This window comes from Petaurus breviceps, unplaced genomic scaffold, assembly GCF_028583685.1.
Source record: "Petaurus breviceps papuanus isolate PSGF00001 unplaced genomic scaffold, PetGlider_PUasm1.0 689, whole genome shotgun sequence".
In the NCBI taxonomy this organism is placed as follows: Eukaryota; Metazoa; Chordata; class Mammalia; order Diprotodontia; family Petauridae; genus Petaurus; species Petaurus breviceps.
In genome coordinates this window covers 8,474,890-8,492,611 of record NW_027186458.1, presented here as the reverse complement: position 1 = coordinate 8,492,611, position 17,722 = coordinate 8,474,890, and the positions used below count along the sequence as shown (strand labels likewise).

Genomic DNA, 17,722 nt, shown 5'->3' with positions numbered 1-17,722 from the left:
TGTGTGGTCTTGGAAGGACATCTGACTGCCTGGTGTCTCTGTTTCCTCATCTGTGAAATGAGGGGGCTGCACTAGAGGACCCCTGAGTGGCCTTCAAGCTGTGAGCAGTGTCTCATATGATTGTGACCCTGCCATCAGTGTAGCGAGTCTTCTCTGTTGACAAATTAACTTGGGGAGAAATGAACAAACCTTTTAAAATGAATAGCTCAGATCCTACTTCAGTCCAAGCCAGTCTCCTTTCCTGTTTTTGATCATGAGGCCACTGATGTCCCTTGGTTGAATGCCCTCTCCTATTAGGACTGACGTAGGGTTATTCAGTTTAACAGAACACTCTTCTGGACACTGCGAAACAACGCAGGGAAAGGAAACCGTCTGAGTCCTTCCTGAGCCTCTGGCCTAGTGTGGGCAGCTGTGGGGGCAGTGCTAGATGGGTACGGACACAAGACCAAACAAGAGAGACTGGCATTGGGAACTGATTTGGAAAAGCAGCCCAAGACTCTATTCTTGGGGGCCTTCAGGGAGCATGTGGTTCATCTACAAGGAAGCCGGAAGCAATTGATGTTTTTAGGAGGGTGGGATGATACCGTGGCTGCTTGGAAAAATTTTGGTGTCAAATCAACTAGCATTCATGAAACCCTTGTGATGTGCCAGGCAGGCATGGTGCTAAGTGCTGGGGAAACGAGAAACGCAGATGACAGTCCCTGCCCTCCAGAAGCTTACAGTCTGATCGAGAGATGGCCTGGAAACCACTGTGTAGAAACAAGATACAGACAAGTTACGTTGGGGGTAGTCTCAGAGGGATGAAGACCAGAGGCTTCTTGCAGAAGGCGGGATTTTAACTGGCCCCTGAGGGGAGCCAGCAGAGGGGAGGAGGAGGCAGAACATTCCAGGCCAGAGAGACGCCAGGAGGTGGGAGATGGAGTGGTCCTTTTTAGGACCAGCATGGACGCCAGTGGCCCTAGACCGCAGTGTGTGGAAAGGAGAAAGGTAGAAGAAGACTGGCGAGGGAGAAAGGCCTTAAAGGCCCACGAGAGTTCCTTGAGTGAAGGGTGACCTAGTCAGGCCTGTGCTTTGGAGAGAATGCCAAATGATGGATGGACTGATGTGGGGAGAGGCCTGAGGCAGGGAGACCAGCTAGTGGGCTCCTGGGACAAATAGTGCAGGTGTGTGGTGGTGAGGCCTTGTGCCGAGGTCCCTGCTAACCATGGGGGGCAAGATCAGGGGACACAGCAGAGGAGGTGGAGTCCTAGGAAATGTCTGAGGGTTTTGGGGGAGCCTTGGCAGCTCTTTACTTCATCCTGATTCCCTCCAGCCCTGGAAGGTTAGGTGAGGTGTCAGCGGGAGGATGGATTGTGGATAGGAGAGATGAGAGCCAGGGCCACCTCTTGGACTGTTGTAGGCCCCCAGTAAGAGGAGTGGAGCCTGAAGTTGTGCCCTGGCAGCTGATTGAGGGTGGGAGGAATCGAGGCTCCCGCAGCACTCCCTTCTTCCCTCCCCAGTCCCCTTAATTGTACTTGGTACCTGGAGGCTGTCGGTGCCGTTGGGCTCAGTGGGGAAAATGATGAGCTCGTTGTGGACCCCAGGATGTGAGGAGGGGCTGGGGTGTCCCGTTAGAGGGCTCCAGTCCAGCCTGCATCTGAAGCTGTGAGATGGATGATGGGGAAGGCAGAGGTAGAGAGCTGGAGAGGGGACAGTTACCAAGGCGGTGTGGACAGCTTGGACAAGGGGCCCGGAGGCCAGCTCCTGGGCCTCAGCCACATTCAGGCCACAGAGGCTGAAAGAGGGAAGAGAGCTGGGAGTGAGCAGGGCTCCCGAGGCCCGAGGAGACGAGTCTCCATCCAGAGGCCAAGGGCCATGAGGACAGCTGCCCTGCATGTGAGGATGGAGCTAGAGGATGGGCCTGTGGGCCAAGCTGTGTGTGCCAGGACACCAGTGGCCATGGGGCCACTAGTCAGGCCACGCTGAGCAGGCTGTGTGGACCTAGCAGGATGATAACATTCCTCTGGAGGGACAGAGTCCGGAGCCTCGGGGGGAGGAGAGACCAGCAGGAGCAGTCTCAGGGCCTTTTCTGTTGACTCTTTAGGGTTAGGCCAAGACAGTGCCACAGTGCTTTTGTTTCCCTCCTCAGCCCACAGTGCCTTAAATTGAATTACTCTTTCCTCAAGTTCACGGCCTGAGCGGTTTGGCTTTGCTCTGGGAGGCGTGGCTCCCAGATTGTCACTTCTTTGTAGAGGCCCCCTCCCAGGCCTTGTTGGAAGTGCAGGTGAATGGACTTGAGCCCTTAGAAAATCACCGACAAACGTCAGAGAGAGGACAGCTCGAGCCCGTAGCCTCTGCCAGGGGCTTTGGGCCCGCGGTTTGCTCAGACAGCACTTTCTTTCCTCCGCCGCTAACGTAGAAGCCGACTTTGGGTGACAGGTGGTCTTGCGTGGCGGCCGCACTCCTGCCCGCCAGATTGTGAGGCATGGAGAGGCATGATGTCTAAGCAAGGGGCCTTGGGGGACTGGCTGGAGAGGGCACGGAGGCCTTCCCTCGCTCACCTCACTCTGTTCCTTTGACCATGTAGCGTTTGGCCAGCCTTGCCAGTGAAGCCTCTTCCTCTTCCTCCTCCTGGGTCTCTTGAGCCCCCAGCATCTGTGTCGTCCAAAGAGCAGGACTTTCAGGTAAGTCAGGGTGAGGAAGGGAGCACCCGTGTCCTGCTCTGCCTGGCTGGGTGACACCCACCGCCCCTCTGAGCCTGTTGGGTGGTCCGTGAAAAAGGGTCCTTGGCCCAGGGGTCATAAGACATGCAGACTGAGAGGCTGGGGCCCAGCCCATGGTCGGTTTGGAAGGTATCAGTCAGCATTCACTAAAGCGTGTCCATGATTACACACATGCGGACGTTTGTGTTTCTGCAGCCCAGCCCAGCCGTGTCAGTGGGTGATGGGGTTGGGCTCCTTGGCCAGGTGTCGGCTGACCCCTTGTTGGGGGTCGGGGATTCTTGCTCTGCGTGGGCTGGCCCCCGTGTGCCCTGTGAGAGTCTGGAATTCCAGGGTTGTGACTTGACCTGTCCACATCCTGGAGCCGCATGCTGCTCAGGTCCCAAGGCCGTGGGTGGACCGGGGTTTTTTGCACTGTGCTCCTTTGAGACTAGCAGGGCTCGTGAATTTGTTTTTGCCCAGACTGTGCTATACTGCAGATTGATGGAAGCAAGGCAGAAGCAGGCCAGTGAGAAGGACATCCCTCCAGCTTTACTGGCCACCAACAAGGTGCTGGTGGATATGGCCAGGGTGAGGTGAGCGTGAGCACCAGCACGTCAGGGGCAGACACATGCTCTGGCCACAGCACACAGCACACGTGCTTCTTCCCTTGCCTGATCCCACCTGATGGTGAGGGGGATTCCCAGGGCTGGGTCTGCAGCTCTCAGAGCAGGATTCACTCACTGCCTGAGATCCTGCAGCCTGCTGCTCACTCTTCTGACCGCCAGCCTCCCACCCTCCAGGCGCCTTGAATGTATCTTCTTGCCCCCTGTACCTGTTTATTGCAAAGCCTTGACCTTTGCCTTGTCCCCAGCTCGCTCTGCCATCTTTCCATGTTTTCAGCATGCCTACCCAACAAGGCCACACTGAAATCCAGCCCCCTCCCACCATATTCTCTGGGTTGTCACCCACCCCCAAGCCCCCAGCATAGCAGCCACAGTCAGGGCATCAGTGCGTGTGAGTATGAGTGTTGCTGGGTCCCCAGACCCGGGCGGGGTAGCGGGGGTGAGTCCTTGTTCCTCTCTGGGCTTTCCAAAATGAGCTGTTGTGAGGAAGAACTGCTTGGGACCCTTCCAGCTCCAGATTTATCCCCTGATGATGTGGGCACATCAGACGTTTCCTTTGCTGCTTGGTTTGGGGCGGGGTGTGCCCAGACCCAGCTGCCCTTCTTGGCATTGCCTGGAAGCCCCCTCCCACCTCCCCAGCTCCTTCCCTTCTGTCCCTGTGCCGCCCCAGGCTGAGTGAGCCCAGCCCAAGGGTTGTGTCAGACAGCCCTCAGGGACGCTCCTCTTCAGTCAAGACACTTCTCCGACTCCGGACCTACCCGCTTGGCTGCTCATTTGCTAGATATATTCCCAGAGAAGCTGCCACATGTTCTCTGGATCCTCGGTGATGATGGCGGCTGGCATTTATGCAGCGCTCAGAGCGGTGCTTCTCTGATCCCCACAGCCACCCTGGGAGGGGGGCCAGTGCTGTCCCCATCTCACTGAGGGGCACACTGAGGCCAACAGGTACCAGGAAGTCGGGTCTGCCCGCCTCTGGTGCCAGCACCGGCACACAGCCCAGAGGGGTGACCCATGGCCTCGAAGTCGGAAAGACGCTTTCTTAATTTCTTGAGGATCCGCATGGAACCGTTGTCAGTCAGCTCCAGTTTAGAGGCGGGGCTGCCTTTTTCATGTTCATCTCCTCTTTTTCAACAGGCCAAGTACCTTGGAAAGTCTGAAAAACATTGAAGGTGTGTCTGTGGCCAAGTGTGAGATGCTCACCCCTCTCCTGGAGGTCATCCGAGCCTTCAGCCAGACAAACAATCTCCCGGTAAGAAGCACAGAGAGCCCCCCCAATCCCCGGCCCGGCCTTGGCCCCACCTCTCTCTGCCATCTAACAAGTGTGCTTGGGGTCAAATGGTCTCTGGACAGAAAGGGCTTTTGGCGCCTGGTGGTGGCCCAGTGGGGGCTCTCCTTGGTAGGTGTGTTTCCTCTGCCAGTCCAGGTCACAGACTGCTCACTCTCTCCCCCGCCCATCTCACCTCTGCGTCCTCTCTTCAATACACCCCCTTCTCTCCTTTGCCGCTGCCCCCACCCGGTGCAGACTGTTATTAAAGAGCTGTGGGGCTCTGCCTCAAACCTCTGCACTTTCTTTCAACCTCCAAGGTGATTTTCCTGAAGCCCAGGCCTGATGATGTCATCCCCACTCTCAGTTAGCTCCAGTGGCCTCCAGTCGCTCCCAGGGTCAGACACAAAGTGGTTTCTTTGGTGTCCAGAGCCCTTCCTGACCCTCCTCCCAAAGGCGTGCTCTCTGGGCCACTGACTTCCCTCCTCCAGCTCTGGCTGCTTCCTTGGCTGTCCCCCAGGCCGGGGGCGCTCTCCTTCCTCCTTCTGCCTGCTGACCGCCCCGGCCCTCTGTCCAGTATTAGCTCCTCTTTCTTTCTTTGCTGTTTCCCCCTTTAGACTGTAAGCTCCTTGAGGACAGGGCCCGGCACATAGCAGGTGATTAATAAATGCTAATTTTTCTGACTGTTCCTCAAGAATCACCCTGATCGTCCTCCCTCTGCTCCAGGCTCCTTCACCCAGGATCCACAAACTTGCTGTATTTCAAGATGATTGCTTTGCTTTGGATTCCTTTGCATTTTATTCTTTTATTCAGAAGCCACCTTCTGGGCAGGGGTCCATGGGCTTCACTAGCCTGCTTCTCCCGGGGTCTGAGATATCAGCTGGTGAAAAGCCCTGCCCCCATGAGTGTCCATGGTCACTCTGATGCCTCCACATGTGTCTCCGGCCCTGGTCTTTGAGCATCACCAGGGCCTGTGGGGCATCCTCTCACACCCTCCCTCTGAGCCTCCCTCTGCCAGTCTGAGGCTTTCTGTCCTTCCTATCTCCCCAGCTCCTTTCCCTCACTCTCTCCATCCCGCTGGCTGCCTGGCCTTGGGGGCTCTTCCTCTTTGGCATCTGCTCTGGTCCAGGACCATGTCACCTTTCTTCTGGACTCCCTGCCTCCAGATTCCTTTTCACACTAACCTCTGCCTGGTCACAAAATCAACTTCTGGGATCAAATAGAGACTCCTGATTGAACTTGTCCTCCTGCCTTTCTTGAGCTCTCATTATCCTTCCCCGCCACCCCTTCACATGCGCTGTTGTCCAGGCCGCTGTGGCCTGTCCCCCCAGGACACGTCTGCCCCAGTCTGTGCCTCACCCCCTCTGAGAATCCAGGGGCCTTCAAAACTTGGCTCTGGGACAGCCCCTGGGGGAGGCCTGCACGTGTTGCCAGCTGGGAGCACCCTCCTTCCCGGGTGCCCTCATCATCACTGGGGGGCAGGGGCTGGTTCACTTTTCTCTGTTTACCCAATGCTTGTCACGTTCTGGATGCCTGGTAACTGCTGATTGATTGAGTGAATTTGAGGATGATGGAGTTCAAGTTATATTTTCATGGTTTTTTTTCTTTAAAGAAAAGCACGCTCCCCCTCCCCCTGCCCCCTCACTTGCTAGTTTTTTTTATTTCATTTCAGAAGCTTGTAATTATGAGCAGTGCCAAAAGAGACACCCAGTGAGTCCTAGGTGCTTCTGGGAGGCTTTTCCCTAACCCTGGAGAGGTTCATGGGCAGCTGATTGAAGCTTGACTTTCCTGTGTAGGCTGGGGATCATTAGTTTGTGTCTTAGGACTGACCTTTCCTTCTCATTTGTGTCTCCAAGAGCCTAAATAACGATGTCGTTGCTTTTTCTTGTTGAAAACAGATGTTTTTAAAATCATCCCAAGTGAGATTTCATTGTTTGTCTACATTTTCTTTACAGCAGTAGAAGAAGGAGGGACTAGAGCAGCCTCCTGACTGTGCTTGTGCCTCTGCCTCTGCTTCCAATCAGAATTCTGTAGCCGAGGACGTGAGCTTGAGCCTGCTCACAAAGTCTTAGCGGGAATTAGGGGGAAATGGTTGGACTGAAGCTCATGAATGTAAATGGCAGGAATCTTTCAAGTGCTCTGTAGGTCCCTGCTTTGAGGGGCCTCCAAGAGCTTCCTTGTGAGGCAGAAAGAGCGCTTGCCATTGTGTGTGACTTGCCATTGTGTGTGACGCTCATTGAAATGCAGGTGCTCAAGCATGCTGAAGCCTGACAAAGTCACATTCATTTCCTTGTCCTCCTTAAAGAGAAGAGCTAACTGCGTTGTTTGATGCGTAAAATGCCAGAGATATATGAAGCCTTTCTTCCAAGATTGCATTCCTCTCCAAGGCTTGTCAGACTAACCCTGGAGAGTCATTTCTGGCTGGGAAGGCATGCCAGAGGACCCGGGGCTGCCCTCTCTTGTCAGCACCTTGGAGAGCTCCTCGGAGCTCAGGTGCTTCCTGGGCCTGGCTCTGGATGCCTTTCTCACCGTGCTTTCTAGCCCCAGGATGCCTTCAGTCCTGAGGACCCTAGGTGAAGACAACGGTTCCAGGCCCTCCTGAAGTTGTGCTCACTTTTGGGCAGGGTCAGAGTCTCAGATAGCCTAGGCATGCCTCGGAGGCACCAGGTAGGGACATGCAGAGCATCTGTGCTGCAGCTTGGATTCCCAGGCTAGCTTCGTGGTCTGTTTCCACAGAAACCGTTGGGGTCAGGTCTGCTCCAGGTCCGCTCTGGAGGCCTGTTCCCTCTTCTTGTGGTGGTCATGGCCCAGAAGCCCAGCCTGCCCCAGCCCCACGTGCCTGTAAGCGAGCGGATGTCCCTTCTCCCTTCGTTCTGCGTCCCCGGATCCCTTTCCCCTCCGAGACCCCTTGTCTGGTGTCTGGGCACATGGAGCTTGGGGACCTCTTGGGTCGCCTCTGACCATGCTTGTGCTCTGCTCTCTCCCCTCTGTAGACAGATGTGTTTCCCAGCCCTTCCCCTGGAGCAGTAGAGAACGGCTCAGCCAAGAGACAGGAGTACAGGCCGCTTCCCAAGTCGGTCTCCCTCACCTACTCCTTGTTCCAGGAGAAGAACATGTCTTTGGTGAGCATTCCCTTTGGGTCCTCAGGGATTGGGGCCCTGCTTCACGCCTGTTTATGTCGTGATAATGTCTAAGGCTGCGGGCTGTGTGGGCAGCTGCTCTCTCGGCCGCACTTGACCTCTCTTGGGTCCCCAACCTTGGCCGAGGGTTCAGCCTCGCTTGGACACCCTGTGTCAGCGTCCCAGGTCTTGCCTGCTGCTGGTGTGGTGGGTCTGGTGTGGTCAGGGCAGGAAGGCTGCCCAGAAGAAGATGGTGTCATGAAAACCTTGTACTAAGCAGAGATTTAGGGAAACTCTTAGATAGAGAATTAGGTGCAATTTAGAAGTCCTCGCCTTCCCAAGACTTGCATTGCTCCTTGCTGACTCCTGAGTTTGGCCTGAGAACATCAGGCTTTTGTGGGTACCTTTTCCCCCAAGAGAGTGATGCCCTTTTCTGAGTTTCTTTGGAAAAGAGGCTTGGTCCGAAATGGGGGCATCCCCTTGGAGTGATTTTCTCACTGACCCTGCCCTGGTAGTCTGACTTCTTTTTGGGCTCTGCCAGACTCTCTGTGTGCTGGCAAAGGCCAGTGTGGACAGGTCCCCAAACTTGTCAGGATTCAGCCCGTCATCCTTCGGGCTAATTATAACAGCTGGCATTTACCAAGCTCTTCAGGGGTGTAAAACACTTTAGGGATGTACTCTTATTTCCCTGATTTCACAGACGGGGAAACTGAGGGAGACAAAGAGTATGTGACTTGTCCAGGGTCACACAGCTAGTCAATATCTGAGGCTGGGATTGAACTCGGGTCTTCGGCCAGCATGCCCCTGGAGCCAATCAGAAGGGGTCATATTGGTTGAAAATGGGAGCCCAGACTCACCACTGCAGAGTCAGGCAGGTGTAGACCCTGGCCCGTTGTGTGGCCCAGCTGTGTCACACTGCATTAACAGTCTCCGCCATGCTAGGGTGGCTTGAAAGGCCATTGTGGTTGTGTTGGTCACTGGGTGCGTGGTCACTGGGTGCGTGGTCACTGGGTGCGCGGTCACTGGGTGCATGGGTCCTGTGGCTGTCCACAGGCCGCTGCCCAGCCCTCTTCTCTGTGCTCGGGGGGTGTGGCCGTCCCTGTAGGAGTCATTTGTCACTATTTTTGGTGTATGTGATTGTGTCATCAGCTTCCCTTCCCAAGAGGCTGAAACAGGGGGACTTGTCACTTAACTAACCACAAAATTAAAAATGTCCAAGGACTGATCACTGAGGAGCAGGGGTGCAATTAGTGTGAGGTAACTTGATGCCCGGTATCAAATAACCCTGGTGGCATTACTCACACACATGGTGCCCTGTCTAGCAGGGAAGGGTGAAAAGTTTATGGAAGTAACTGAACACCTGCCTCGCCTCTTCTGGGAGTGCAGCGGCTTTCCCACCACAGGACCCTCCCCGGCCTTGGGGGGGCTGCAGGTCAGGAGGGAGACCCCTGGAGAGAAGCTGTCTCCAGGGAACTCGTCTGAGGAATGTTCCCCTGGTTCCCTGAAGTGAACGCCTGGGGTGGGGGCAGCCTGCACCTGACCCAGGACCACCAAGGGAGGCCATTCGGGGGTGGCAGTGCAGAGGGGCGACATGCTTCCTGAGGGCCGCTCACTGTCCCTGGCTCTCAGAAGGCAGCTGGGCCCGCCCTTGGTGTGGTGAGCCCAGGGTGAAGAGGGCGGGGACGTGGCCTGTGGTCATCATTATGTTCTCGGGGCTGCTGTGCCCCTGCCTCCCCCTCTTGTGCCTGAGCCAGGGCTGTCTTTGTTCTTGTCTCCCAGGGCAGCATTGCCGAGAACAGGACGATGCCTCTCCCTGTGGTTGGCAGTCATCTGTCCCAAGCGGTGAAGGCAGGCTACCCGCTGGACTTTGAACGTGCAGGCCTGACGCCGCAGGTGCGGAAGATAATCACTGATGTGATCCAGAAACCTCCCATTAACTCAGGTGAGCCACCCACCTTGGCCTGCCTGCTGCCCTTGTGGCCAGAGGGAGCCGCCTGGGCCAGCCTTGGCCTCCGTGGGGGGCGGCACGAGCCTTGGGTGGCTGGGGAAAGCTGGCCCCCTCGCCTCCCTTCTCAGCGGGGCCTTGGCCATGGTCTGAAGGCTTCCTGCTTCTCCGCGGGGGGCCCTCAGTCTGAGCCCATCCCAGTAGGGAAGGAAAAAGCCAGGACGCGACCCTTGTCCAGGGCGCTCTCTCATGGCTTCCGTCTGTCTGTCCTGACTTGTGAAGGGCATGCTCTCAGTCAGATGTGGTGCAGGGGGGATGAGCCTCAGAGGAAGAGATCTGGGCCCAGGGCCACCCTTGGAGGATGCAGGGGACAGAAGAGGTGTGGAAGGTGTGGCCTGCCTTGACAGCTGCACTGGCTGGGCCGAAGTGTTTAAATTGAGTTGAGCCACCCTAGCGCCCGTGGCTCATTTGGTTACGTGGGGGCTTGTTCAGGGAGCCACGGGCCCCCAGGGGAGGGCAGGCTCACGCTGGAAGGCTGCAGGCTGGACTGCCTGAGATACTTTGTGTGCTTCTAGCACCTGGGCCTGCCTCACTGTCTTTGGAAGCCCCCTCTTTGCCCACGCCCTTATAGTACGCAGCCTGGCCATATCGAGGCCCAGCCCAAAGCCTGGGTGCGTTTCCTCCTCTGGAGGTCTCAGTCATATCAGCGTCCTTAGTGTTGATGTTGGCTGTTCCCCTACCCCCTGCCAAACCTTGCCCGCGGGGCCGATACCAGCGTGGTCCTTTGGGAGTGGGCTGTCACTGTCACTGGTGTGACGCAGATCCCAGCCTTCCACTTCTCTGGGCCACGTTTTCGCCCAAGCTTTCCTTGGTGGCTTCCTCAGTGTCCAGAGGCAATTGGGGCCACTCCTCTGTTTCCTTCTTGATAAGGGCTTAGCTCACCCCCTTTCTGGGTACATTGGTCCTCAGTGGTGACTCATCGCTCAGCTCCCTGTCACAGGGCACAGGAAAACCACCCCTGGAAACAGTAACGCCCCCCCCTCCCCCGCTTAGGAAGCCTTTGCTCGGAGGAGCAGGCACATTGTCTACGGTGGGACCCGGGGTGGGCAGGGAGGTTCGAAGGGCTTCGGGGGCCTACCTGCAGTCTGGCAGCCCAGAAGGGGGCAGGAAAGGAATGGCCCCATTGACTAGAAACACATATCACCAGCGTATGTTAGAGGGAGGGGCACAGAGCAGAGTGCCCTGTGAAGTTCTGTGCGTGGGGGCTGCCAGAGGCCTCACGGAGGGGGAGTGGCATGGCCTTGGGGCACATTGGTGTGCTCTCAGCTCCCTGTGGTCAGGGTCTAGCACCTTGCAGGGCAGCTGCATTGAGTCCAGGCCTAGGAACCAGTGCAAGCAAGACGGAGAGAGTGCAGGCACGCTCAGGGAGCCCCATCGTGGGGGGAGAGAGGCAGCAGGGAGCCATGGGAGGTTCTGGAGGCCCTAAGAGCAGCTCATGGGTTCTTTGGGGGTCGATGAACACCGTGGCTTGGCAGTGGGCTTGTCCTGAGTGCCTCATCCTGACTGCAATGGCGGCCACACACAGTGGAAGAGGGAGATGTTATGGTGAATGGTGTTTGTTCACGTGTCTGGCGTTGCTTTGCTCAGGAAGGGCACGTGCAAGCCTCTTAATAGGCCCTGCCACGGTTTGGGCTCCTTCCTCAGTGTCTCTGGTCCATCTTTCTGAGGTCAGGAGCTTCTGGGCATGGCCCAGAGTGGCTGTGAGCTCTGCTGGCATGCTGAGGCGGCCTTTGGAGGGCCGGCCACCAAGGAAGGGCAGCCAGTCCCACCATGTTGTTCTTAGCTCCCCGTATTGGTCGTGCACCCTTTTACAGACATATGTATGGGCCCCTTGCTTTCATTTCCCTGTTTGTGTCAGCGTTGCACTGTTTTAGGCTGACCCTGTGAGCCAGAGGATAAAAGGCACTTGCAAAAATTAATGTTCAAATCATTATCTTTTTTTAATTGGATTGTTTTAGAATGGTTGTTTGCAGTCTTTAAAGTGGGTGCCAGCCACCCTAAGCACCGGCAGGTCCCAGAATGCTGTAGCACATAGCAGACAAAATGAAGTGAGTCGGGGGAGGCATTCCGAGGGGCACAGTCACTGCTTCCTTCCCTCCCCTTCTCCTCTGACGCCGGCTCCTCCCTGTCTTGTCCGGGCCCTGCCAGTGGGCTGGGGGGCCCTCCTCTGCCTGCCAGCATGCATCCTGTGTCCCTGAGGCAGGCCACCCAGAGTTTGCCTTAGCCTTTGTTTCCTCATCTCCAAAATGGGGGTGATTGTGGGGAGTGGATAAGACCATGCATGTGAACGGCTCTGAAGCCTCAGCCTTTGTGGTGTGCTGGCTGTTGTGCTGGTGCTTCTGGGGGTCTCCGCCCCGGCATCGCCAGGAGAAAGTGAGCTCACAAAGGGGGGCTCCGTTTCCCATGTGCGGGCCAGCCCGGGCCCAGCACACATGGGGGGCCTGCGCGAGCAGGCAGCCCTCGCTCCCACTCGCCCTCTCAGACGGCGGCTTCTCCCTCTGGTCTCCTTTTATGCCTTCCTTAGCGTCAGCCTCCGAGATCACCTTTCCACCTCCTTCGGGTGTGCGTGAGGGGCTCCTTGGGGGGAGAGCCTCGTGGGCAGTATATCCCTGTCCAGTCCACAAGCAGTGATTCGGTATGGGCTTGTTCTCCTTGGGTCTCCTCTGTGCACGGTCTACTTTACTTTTCTGGGTCGCCGCCTGTTTGCATCTGGCCTGCATCTTTCTGCTAGCCTCTTGACAGAGGCCCCAGGCCTGTGTGGCCTAGAAGAGAGTGCTTGAGGGTCGGGTCCCTCCACACGGGCTCCATCCCAAGGATTGTCTGTGTTGTTTAAACGGGCCTTGAGGCGAGGTCTGAGAATTGGCCCCAGCATGGCATTACTCTTGTAGGTCTCCAGGCAGCCCTTTGGGATGGGGGCCCCGAGGAGGCTGTGCCCGAGGCCTGAGGCGCATTTAGTAAAGCTTTTGACAGAGACTCTGATGCTGTGCTTGACAGGCCGTGGCCCTTGAGGGCAGCCCCCTTGGGAGGGAGGCAGATAGTCCTCATCAGGCCCAGAGAGAAGAGCTGGTGTGCTGAGCTCCTGGGCAGGTGATGTCCATGGAACGTGTGGCCAGACTGCATCGGGGTGTCTAGGAGGCCGGCTGGTGCTTGGCAGAAGGAGAACATGGTAACTGTTTTCAGACAATGTGCAAAGACCAGAGAGAGTCAGTGCCTGCCCTCAGGGAGCTCACACTCTGGTGTATTCACTTTGCGAGTCTGTGCACAGGGTCCTTTGGCAGGGGAGGTTCCATCAGCGGAGGGATCAGGCAGGCCTTCTCTAGGCAGAGTGAGCAGAGTTTTCAAGGGAAAGAGAAACAGTATTCCTAGGCAGCATGGACCTAGGCCTGAAGGTCTACCAAGCGCTTTGCAAACATCTCTGTCCTCACAGCGACATTGGGAGGTAGGTGTGTTATTGGCAAACTGAGGGTAAGCAATTCGCCCAAAGTCACCTAGCGAGGGTGTCTGAGGCCGGATCTGAACTCATCTCCCTGACTCCAGCCCCAGCACTTTGCCTCGATAGCTACCCCAGAAGCACAGGGAAGGGGCGGGGCATTTCAGAACAGGTTGGCCCGAGTGAGAGTGGGGTAGTGCTTTGGAGATGAAGCCAGGCTGTGAACCGATTCACTGATGCAGTGAGGAAGGTGCCTTTGCTTCTGCAGGTGGTCGGAATCCCCTGGAGCTCAGAACCAACGCTCAGTAAAAAGCCGTCACCAGCAGGAGGCCCAGCCCACCTTTGGCCTTGTCCCTCACTCTTGTGAAAAGCCCCAATAGAGCTCCAGTTGTGTTTGGCCAAAGGAGAGGCTTTCAGATGGGGATGGAAATGCCAGTCTTTTCTGAACTTGCTTCTCAAGTCAACGAGCATTTCTGAAGGGACTTCACTGGTCTAGGCCCCGGCCCCCCAGGCAGGCTTTGTGGCTTCAGAGAGTCATAGATTCTGAACTGGAAGGAGGTTTAGAGGGCATCCAGTCCAGAGTGAGATTGGGCCGGGCTTGGAAGCACACTGGTGATATCAGACAGCTGCTCAGAGGTCACCAGTCCAGTACGGCATGAATGAAAGCACGTGCATTAAGCACTTCACTCTGTGTCTGCCAGACCTCCACTCTGTAGAAAGGGAAATGACCCCTTCCTTAAGGGCCTTCATGTGGCCTTCTGTCCCACATGGAGGGGAGTGACATTCCCAGGGATGTGCCCTTGCCAGAAGTGGTGGTACTGTCAATTTGATTGTTATGCCCAGGGAAGGGAGGCGACCTGGGATAGACTGTGGAGGGAAACTTGGCCCCTTTGGTCCGGTTGGAGGGCCAGCGAGGAGATAGACTGACTCAGAAGTCTTGTTGGCACACACAGGTGGGTGGGGTCCCAGGAGGAGCTTCAAGGATCAGTGGGTTCATTTCCTCAGGGACAGTGGGCATGGCTGTTGGCAGTCCAGGTAGGGAGATGTGGGGCAAAAGGCAGGATGGTCTGGGTGGATGACTGGGTGACCAGTGAAAGAGGAAACTTGATGTAAGGGGAAGATGAGATGGCTGAGCTCAGAGACAAGGTCCGCCATCAGTCCTGCAAGCCTGTTACCACTCAGGCCCTTCCTGTCTTCCCCTGATTCCCTGGCATGGGGCCAGGCACTCGTGAGCATCAGGGGTCAGGGAGGGCTGAGGCACATTTTTCTGCTGCTTGTAAGTGAGGGGTGATAGTGGGGCCCGGGGAGATGCTGGGCACTTGCTGGTTCTTCTGCCCAAGATGCTGTTGTTCATTCTGCCGGGCTCTCTCCAGGCTGGAGTGGCTGTCTCATTGGGGGATGCCCATGTCCAGGGCTCTGTTGCATGTGATTCAAAGCTTGAATATTTTCTTCCACTGACACTTAGTGGAATCTGTTTTCAGACATTTCCAAAATGAAGGACATCAGGTCGCTGGTTCCTTCAAAAGTTGAAACCTACCTCATCCAGATAGCGGTGGCGCTGGTGGAAAAGGAGAAGGCGCTGGAAGCCACGCTCCCTGACCCATCCCCAGAGGAGGCCAGCGTAGAGAGTGCTGTGCCCGGCACGTCGAAGCCCTGCTTGGGTGCCAGCAAGGTAGGCAAGTCGGGCCCCCCACCCACACCTTTGGTGGTAATGGGAGTCTGTCTGTGGACGAGGGGCAGTTGGGCAGGGCCATTTCCAGGGTCGCGTTCAGCGCTAAAGTCTGATGATGAGTGTGGGTGAATTTGAACCCTGAGCGTCTGTGAATTCTGATAGAAGGCGACTCATTGGCACACTGGGCATCTTCTGCTAACACGAGGAACTTCTACAGCCGAATGGGGCATCTTGTTTAGGTCCCACATTGTGTGCAATTGGCTTCTCTTAAGGACCTGGAGTTTAAATGTGCCCTGTGCCTGGAAAGTTGGGGCCTGCACGGGGCGCGGAGAAGCTCGGCACTGGGCCCTGCGGGCTGAATAACAGCGCGGAGCCATCTCTAAAGGTGCCACCCTCCGCTGGCCCATGCCAGCTCCTCTGGGCATGGAAAGCCAAGTCACTGGGGATGCGTTCTAAGGCCATCCAGGACAGCCAGCAGGATGATGAGGGGCCTCATTTTCATTTGCCTTTCAGCCTCTGGGTGATGGCCAGGCAGTGGAGACCATGTGAAAGGTTTTTGGACAGTCTGCCTGAGCTGGATTTGTTAGTGGGGAGTCCAGGAGCTTTTCAAAAAACCTTGTGATAATGGTTTCAGGCTAATTGGCTCCTTTTAGAATTCTATTAAAAACATGATTCTGGCTTCACCAGAATGACTGCTGCCCAAGGGGTCTGTGGCCCCAAAAGCTGAACAGCCCTGACTGAAGCCTGTTGGGTCTAAGAGCCCAGTCAGGTTAGCTCTGCCTGCCAGTGAGATCTAACCTGAAAAAGTGATGTCCCCCAGCTCTGCAGGTCAGCCAGGAAGTGGGGAGGGCAGCAGAAGCGTGCTTCCTTGGTGCCACCTCTCCCCTCTCCCCGGGTTTCCTGGCTCTGCCTTCCCCACACACGGAGAGGACAAGCCTTCTCCTTAATTGTTGTGGCAGAGGCTGATGGAGCTGGAGGCAAGGGGGATTCCCAGGTGACCCCAGTGGGGTTTACTGGCCCGGCAAACTCTGGAGCTCAGGCCTGACGCTGCTGCCTCCTCTCCTGCTTGTATGGGCACTGCATGTCTTTAGGAGACTCGTGTCCATCCTGGGACTTCTCTGGAAAGTGGAGAGTGACAGGGCTGGGGTAAGCAGGGGGGCAACAGGAGCCCTGTCACCACCAGGGGGGTCCTGAGGACCAAGTGAGGTCACAGGGAAGGCACCCTGACTGACCCCTGGCACCTGTGTGTGCATGTGTGCGTGTATGTGTGTGTGTGTCCATGCAGTGTGTGGTGTGAGGGGATGTGTGTTTGTGTGCGTGTGCATGCAGTGTGTGGTGTAAGAGGGTGTGTGTGTGCATGCAGTGTGGTGCAAGGGTGTGTGTGTGTGTGCAGTGTGTGGTGTAAGGGTGCGTGCAGTGTGAGGCATGAGGGCTGTGTGTGTGCGTGCGTGTGTGTGTGCAGTGTGAGGCATGAGGGCTGTGTGTGTGCGTGCAGTGTGTGCCATGAGGGGTGTGTGTGTGTGTGTGTGTGTGTGTGCATGCAGTATGTGCCATGAGGGCTGTGTGTGTGTGTGTGTGTGTGCGCGTGCGCGCACGCGTGCAGTGTGTACCGTGAGGGGGCTGTGTACCTGCACCTGCCCCGCCCCCCTCCATGCCCAGCAGCCCTGTCCCCTGTCTTCCCCTCCCTTTCTTCTCCCCCGCAGCCCGGGTCAGAGGCCTCCAAGAGGAAGTTTCCGCACTGGTTCTGTTCAGACCAGGGCAGCGTGCCTTCAGCGGGCAGCTCCAAGAAAGCCAAGGCCGGGGCCCGGAAGGGACTCTTCACTTGAGGGGGTGATGTCAGGAGCCGCTCACTGCCATCTTGCTTGGACATTTGTCACCGTTCTGTGATGATTGTCATCAGAAACATGGAATGTTTCCCAGGGCGTCCAGGTCGCCCCACTTCCCTTCCAGATCCCTTTAAGAAGAGGTGTTTAGGGAGATTTCCCAAGACCCTTCTTTGCAGCCTGGCCTACAGCCCTCTGAGATGTGGAAGGTGGGCTCTCGTTTCCCCTGTGAGTGGGGCCAGGCCCTTGCCCGGCCAGAAAGCCTACCCCTCTGGCCTGTGGCACGCAGGTGTGTCACCGCTCCTGGCCATGGAGTCGGGGACCACATGGCATTTTCTTTTGCAGCTGCTGGTGGAGCTGCAGCAACCTGGAGTTTTTCACTTTTAACGAAAAGAGCTTTTGGTGTGGGCCCCCTTGGGCCCGCTGTGGCACTTACCTCATTTTCTGAGGCTGCCTTGCTGGGGGCTGCTGCTGGTGCAGAGGCCGGGCCCACCCCCTTCCCTGCAGTCTTAGCTTTTCTGTGTGTGGCACACACCGGTAAGGGCCGAGGGCCGAGGGCCGGTGCTGCTCCCCACAGCTTTGTGCTTAGGCCCTCTGGTAGTCTGTTCATCCAATAAATGCCTGCTTGTTCTGCACTGTTGCATTGTTTCATACTGAGCCAGCCCTGGCCTGGGGCCGCTGGGCTCCAGGGGCTCGTGCACCTTCTGCCCTGACCTCTGTGGCCCCGTCCAGTCCACCTTGGCCGCCTTCCCCCCCCCCCCTCCACCAGCCACAGTCCTGGAGTGCAGAAGTTTGAGGTGGGTGGTTTGGATTCGCCCTGGTTTCTCTGTCTGTAGAACGGGGGGATGTCAGTGCTGTTCATGATTCCTGTTGCCCAGAAGCTGCCCTACGTAGCTCAGGACTGAAGCCTGAGGAGGGAGACTCTTCACTGTCATAATGCAGGGAGAAGTATCCCCAACAGCCCGGGGAGGGGGGGAGGGAGGGAAAGGAATTCTTTTTGAGGATTCAAGTGAGAAAACAGGGAAAACACTTGACAGGCTTTCAGGCCTGATCTGGCTAAATGCTGGTTCTCTGGCTCCTGTTATCTCCATCTTACCACATGGTG

General features: G+C 56.7%; 1 protein-coding gene across 7 annotated transcripts in view; it reads left to right on the top strand.

The window, feature by feature from the left end:
* The window catches only part of WRN (WRN RecQ like helicase), an 83,479-nt gene extending 66,227 nt beyond the window's left edge, over window positions 1–17,252 (top strand). For all 7 annotated transcript variants that reach the window (XM_069104936.1, XM_069104932.1, XM_069104933.1 and 4 more), the window contains exons 26-32: window positions 2,567–2,663; window positions 3,162–3,274; window positions 4,439–4,553; window positions 7,562–7,690; window positions 9,467–9,629; window positions 14,604–14,794; window positions 16,498–17,252. In XM_069104936.1, the coding sequence (XP_068961037.1) occupies window positions 2,567–2,663; window positions 3,162–3,274; window positions 4,439–4,553; window positions 7,562–7,690; window positions 9,467–9,629; window positions 14,604–14,794; window positions 16,498–16,620 (931 nt within the window). In that variant the 3' untranslated portion in view covers window positions 16,621–17,252. The remainder of the gene's footprint in view (window positions 1–2,566; window positions 2,664–3,161; window positions 3,275–4,438; window positions 4,554–7,561; window positions 7,691–9,466; window positions 9,630–14,603; window positions 14,795–16,497) is intronic.
* Window positions 17,253–17,722: the final 470 nt, after the last annotated feature.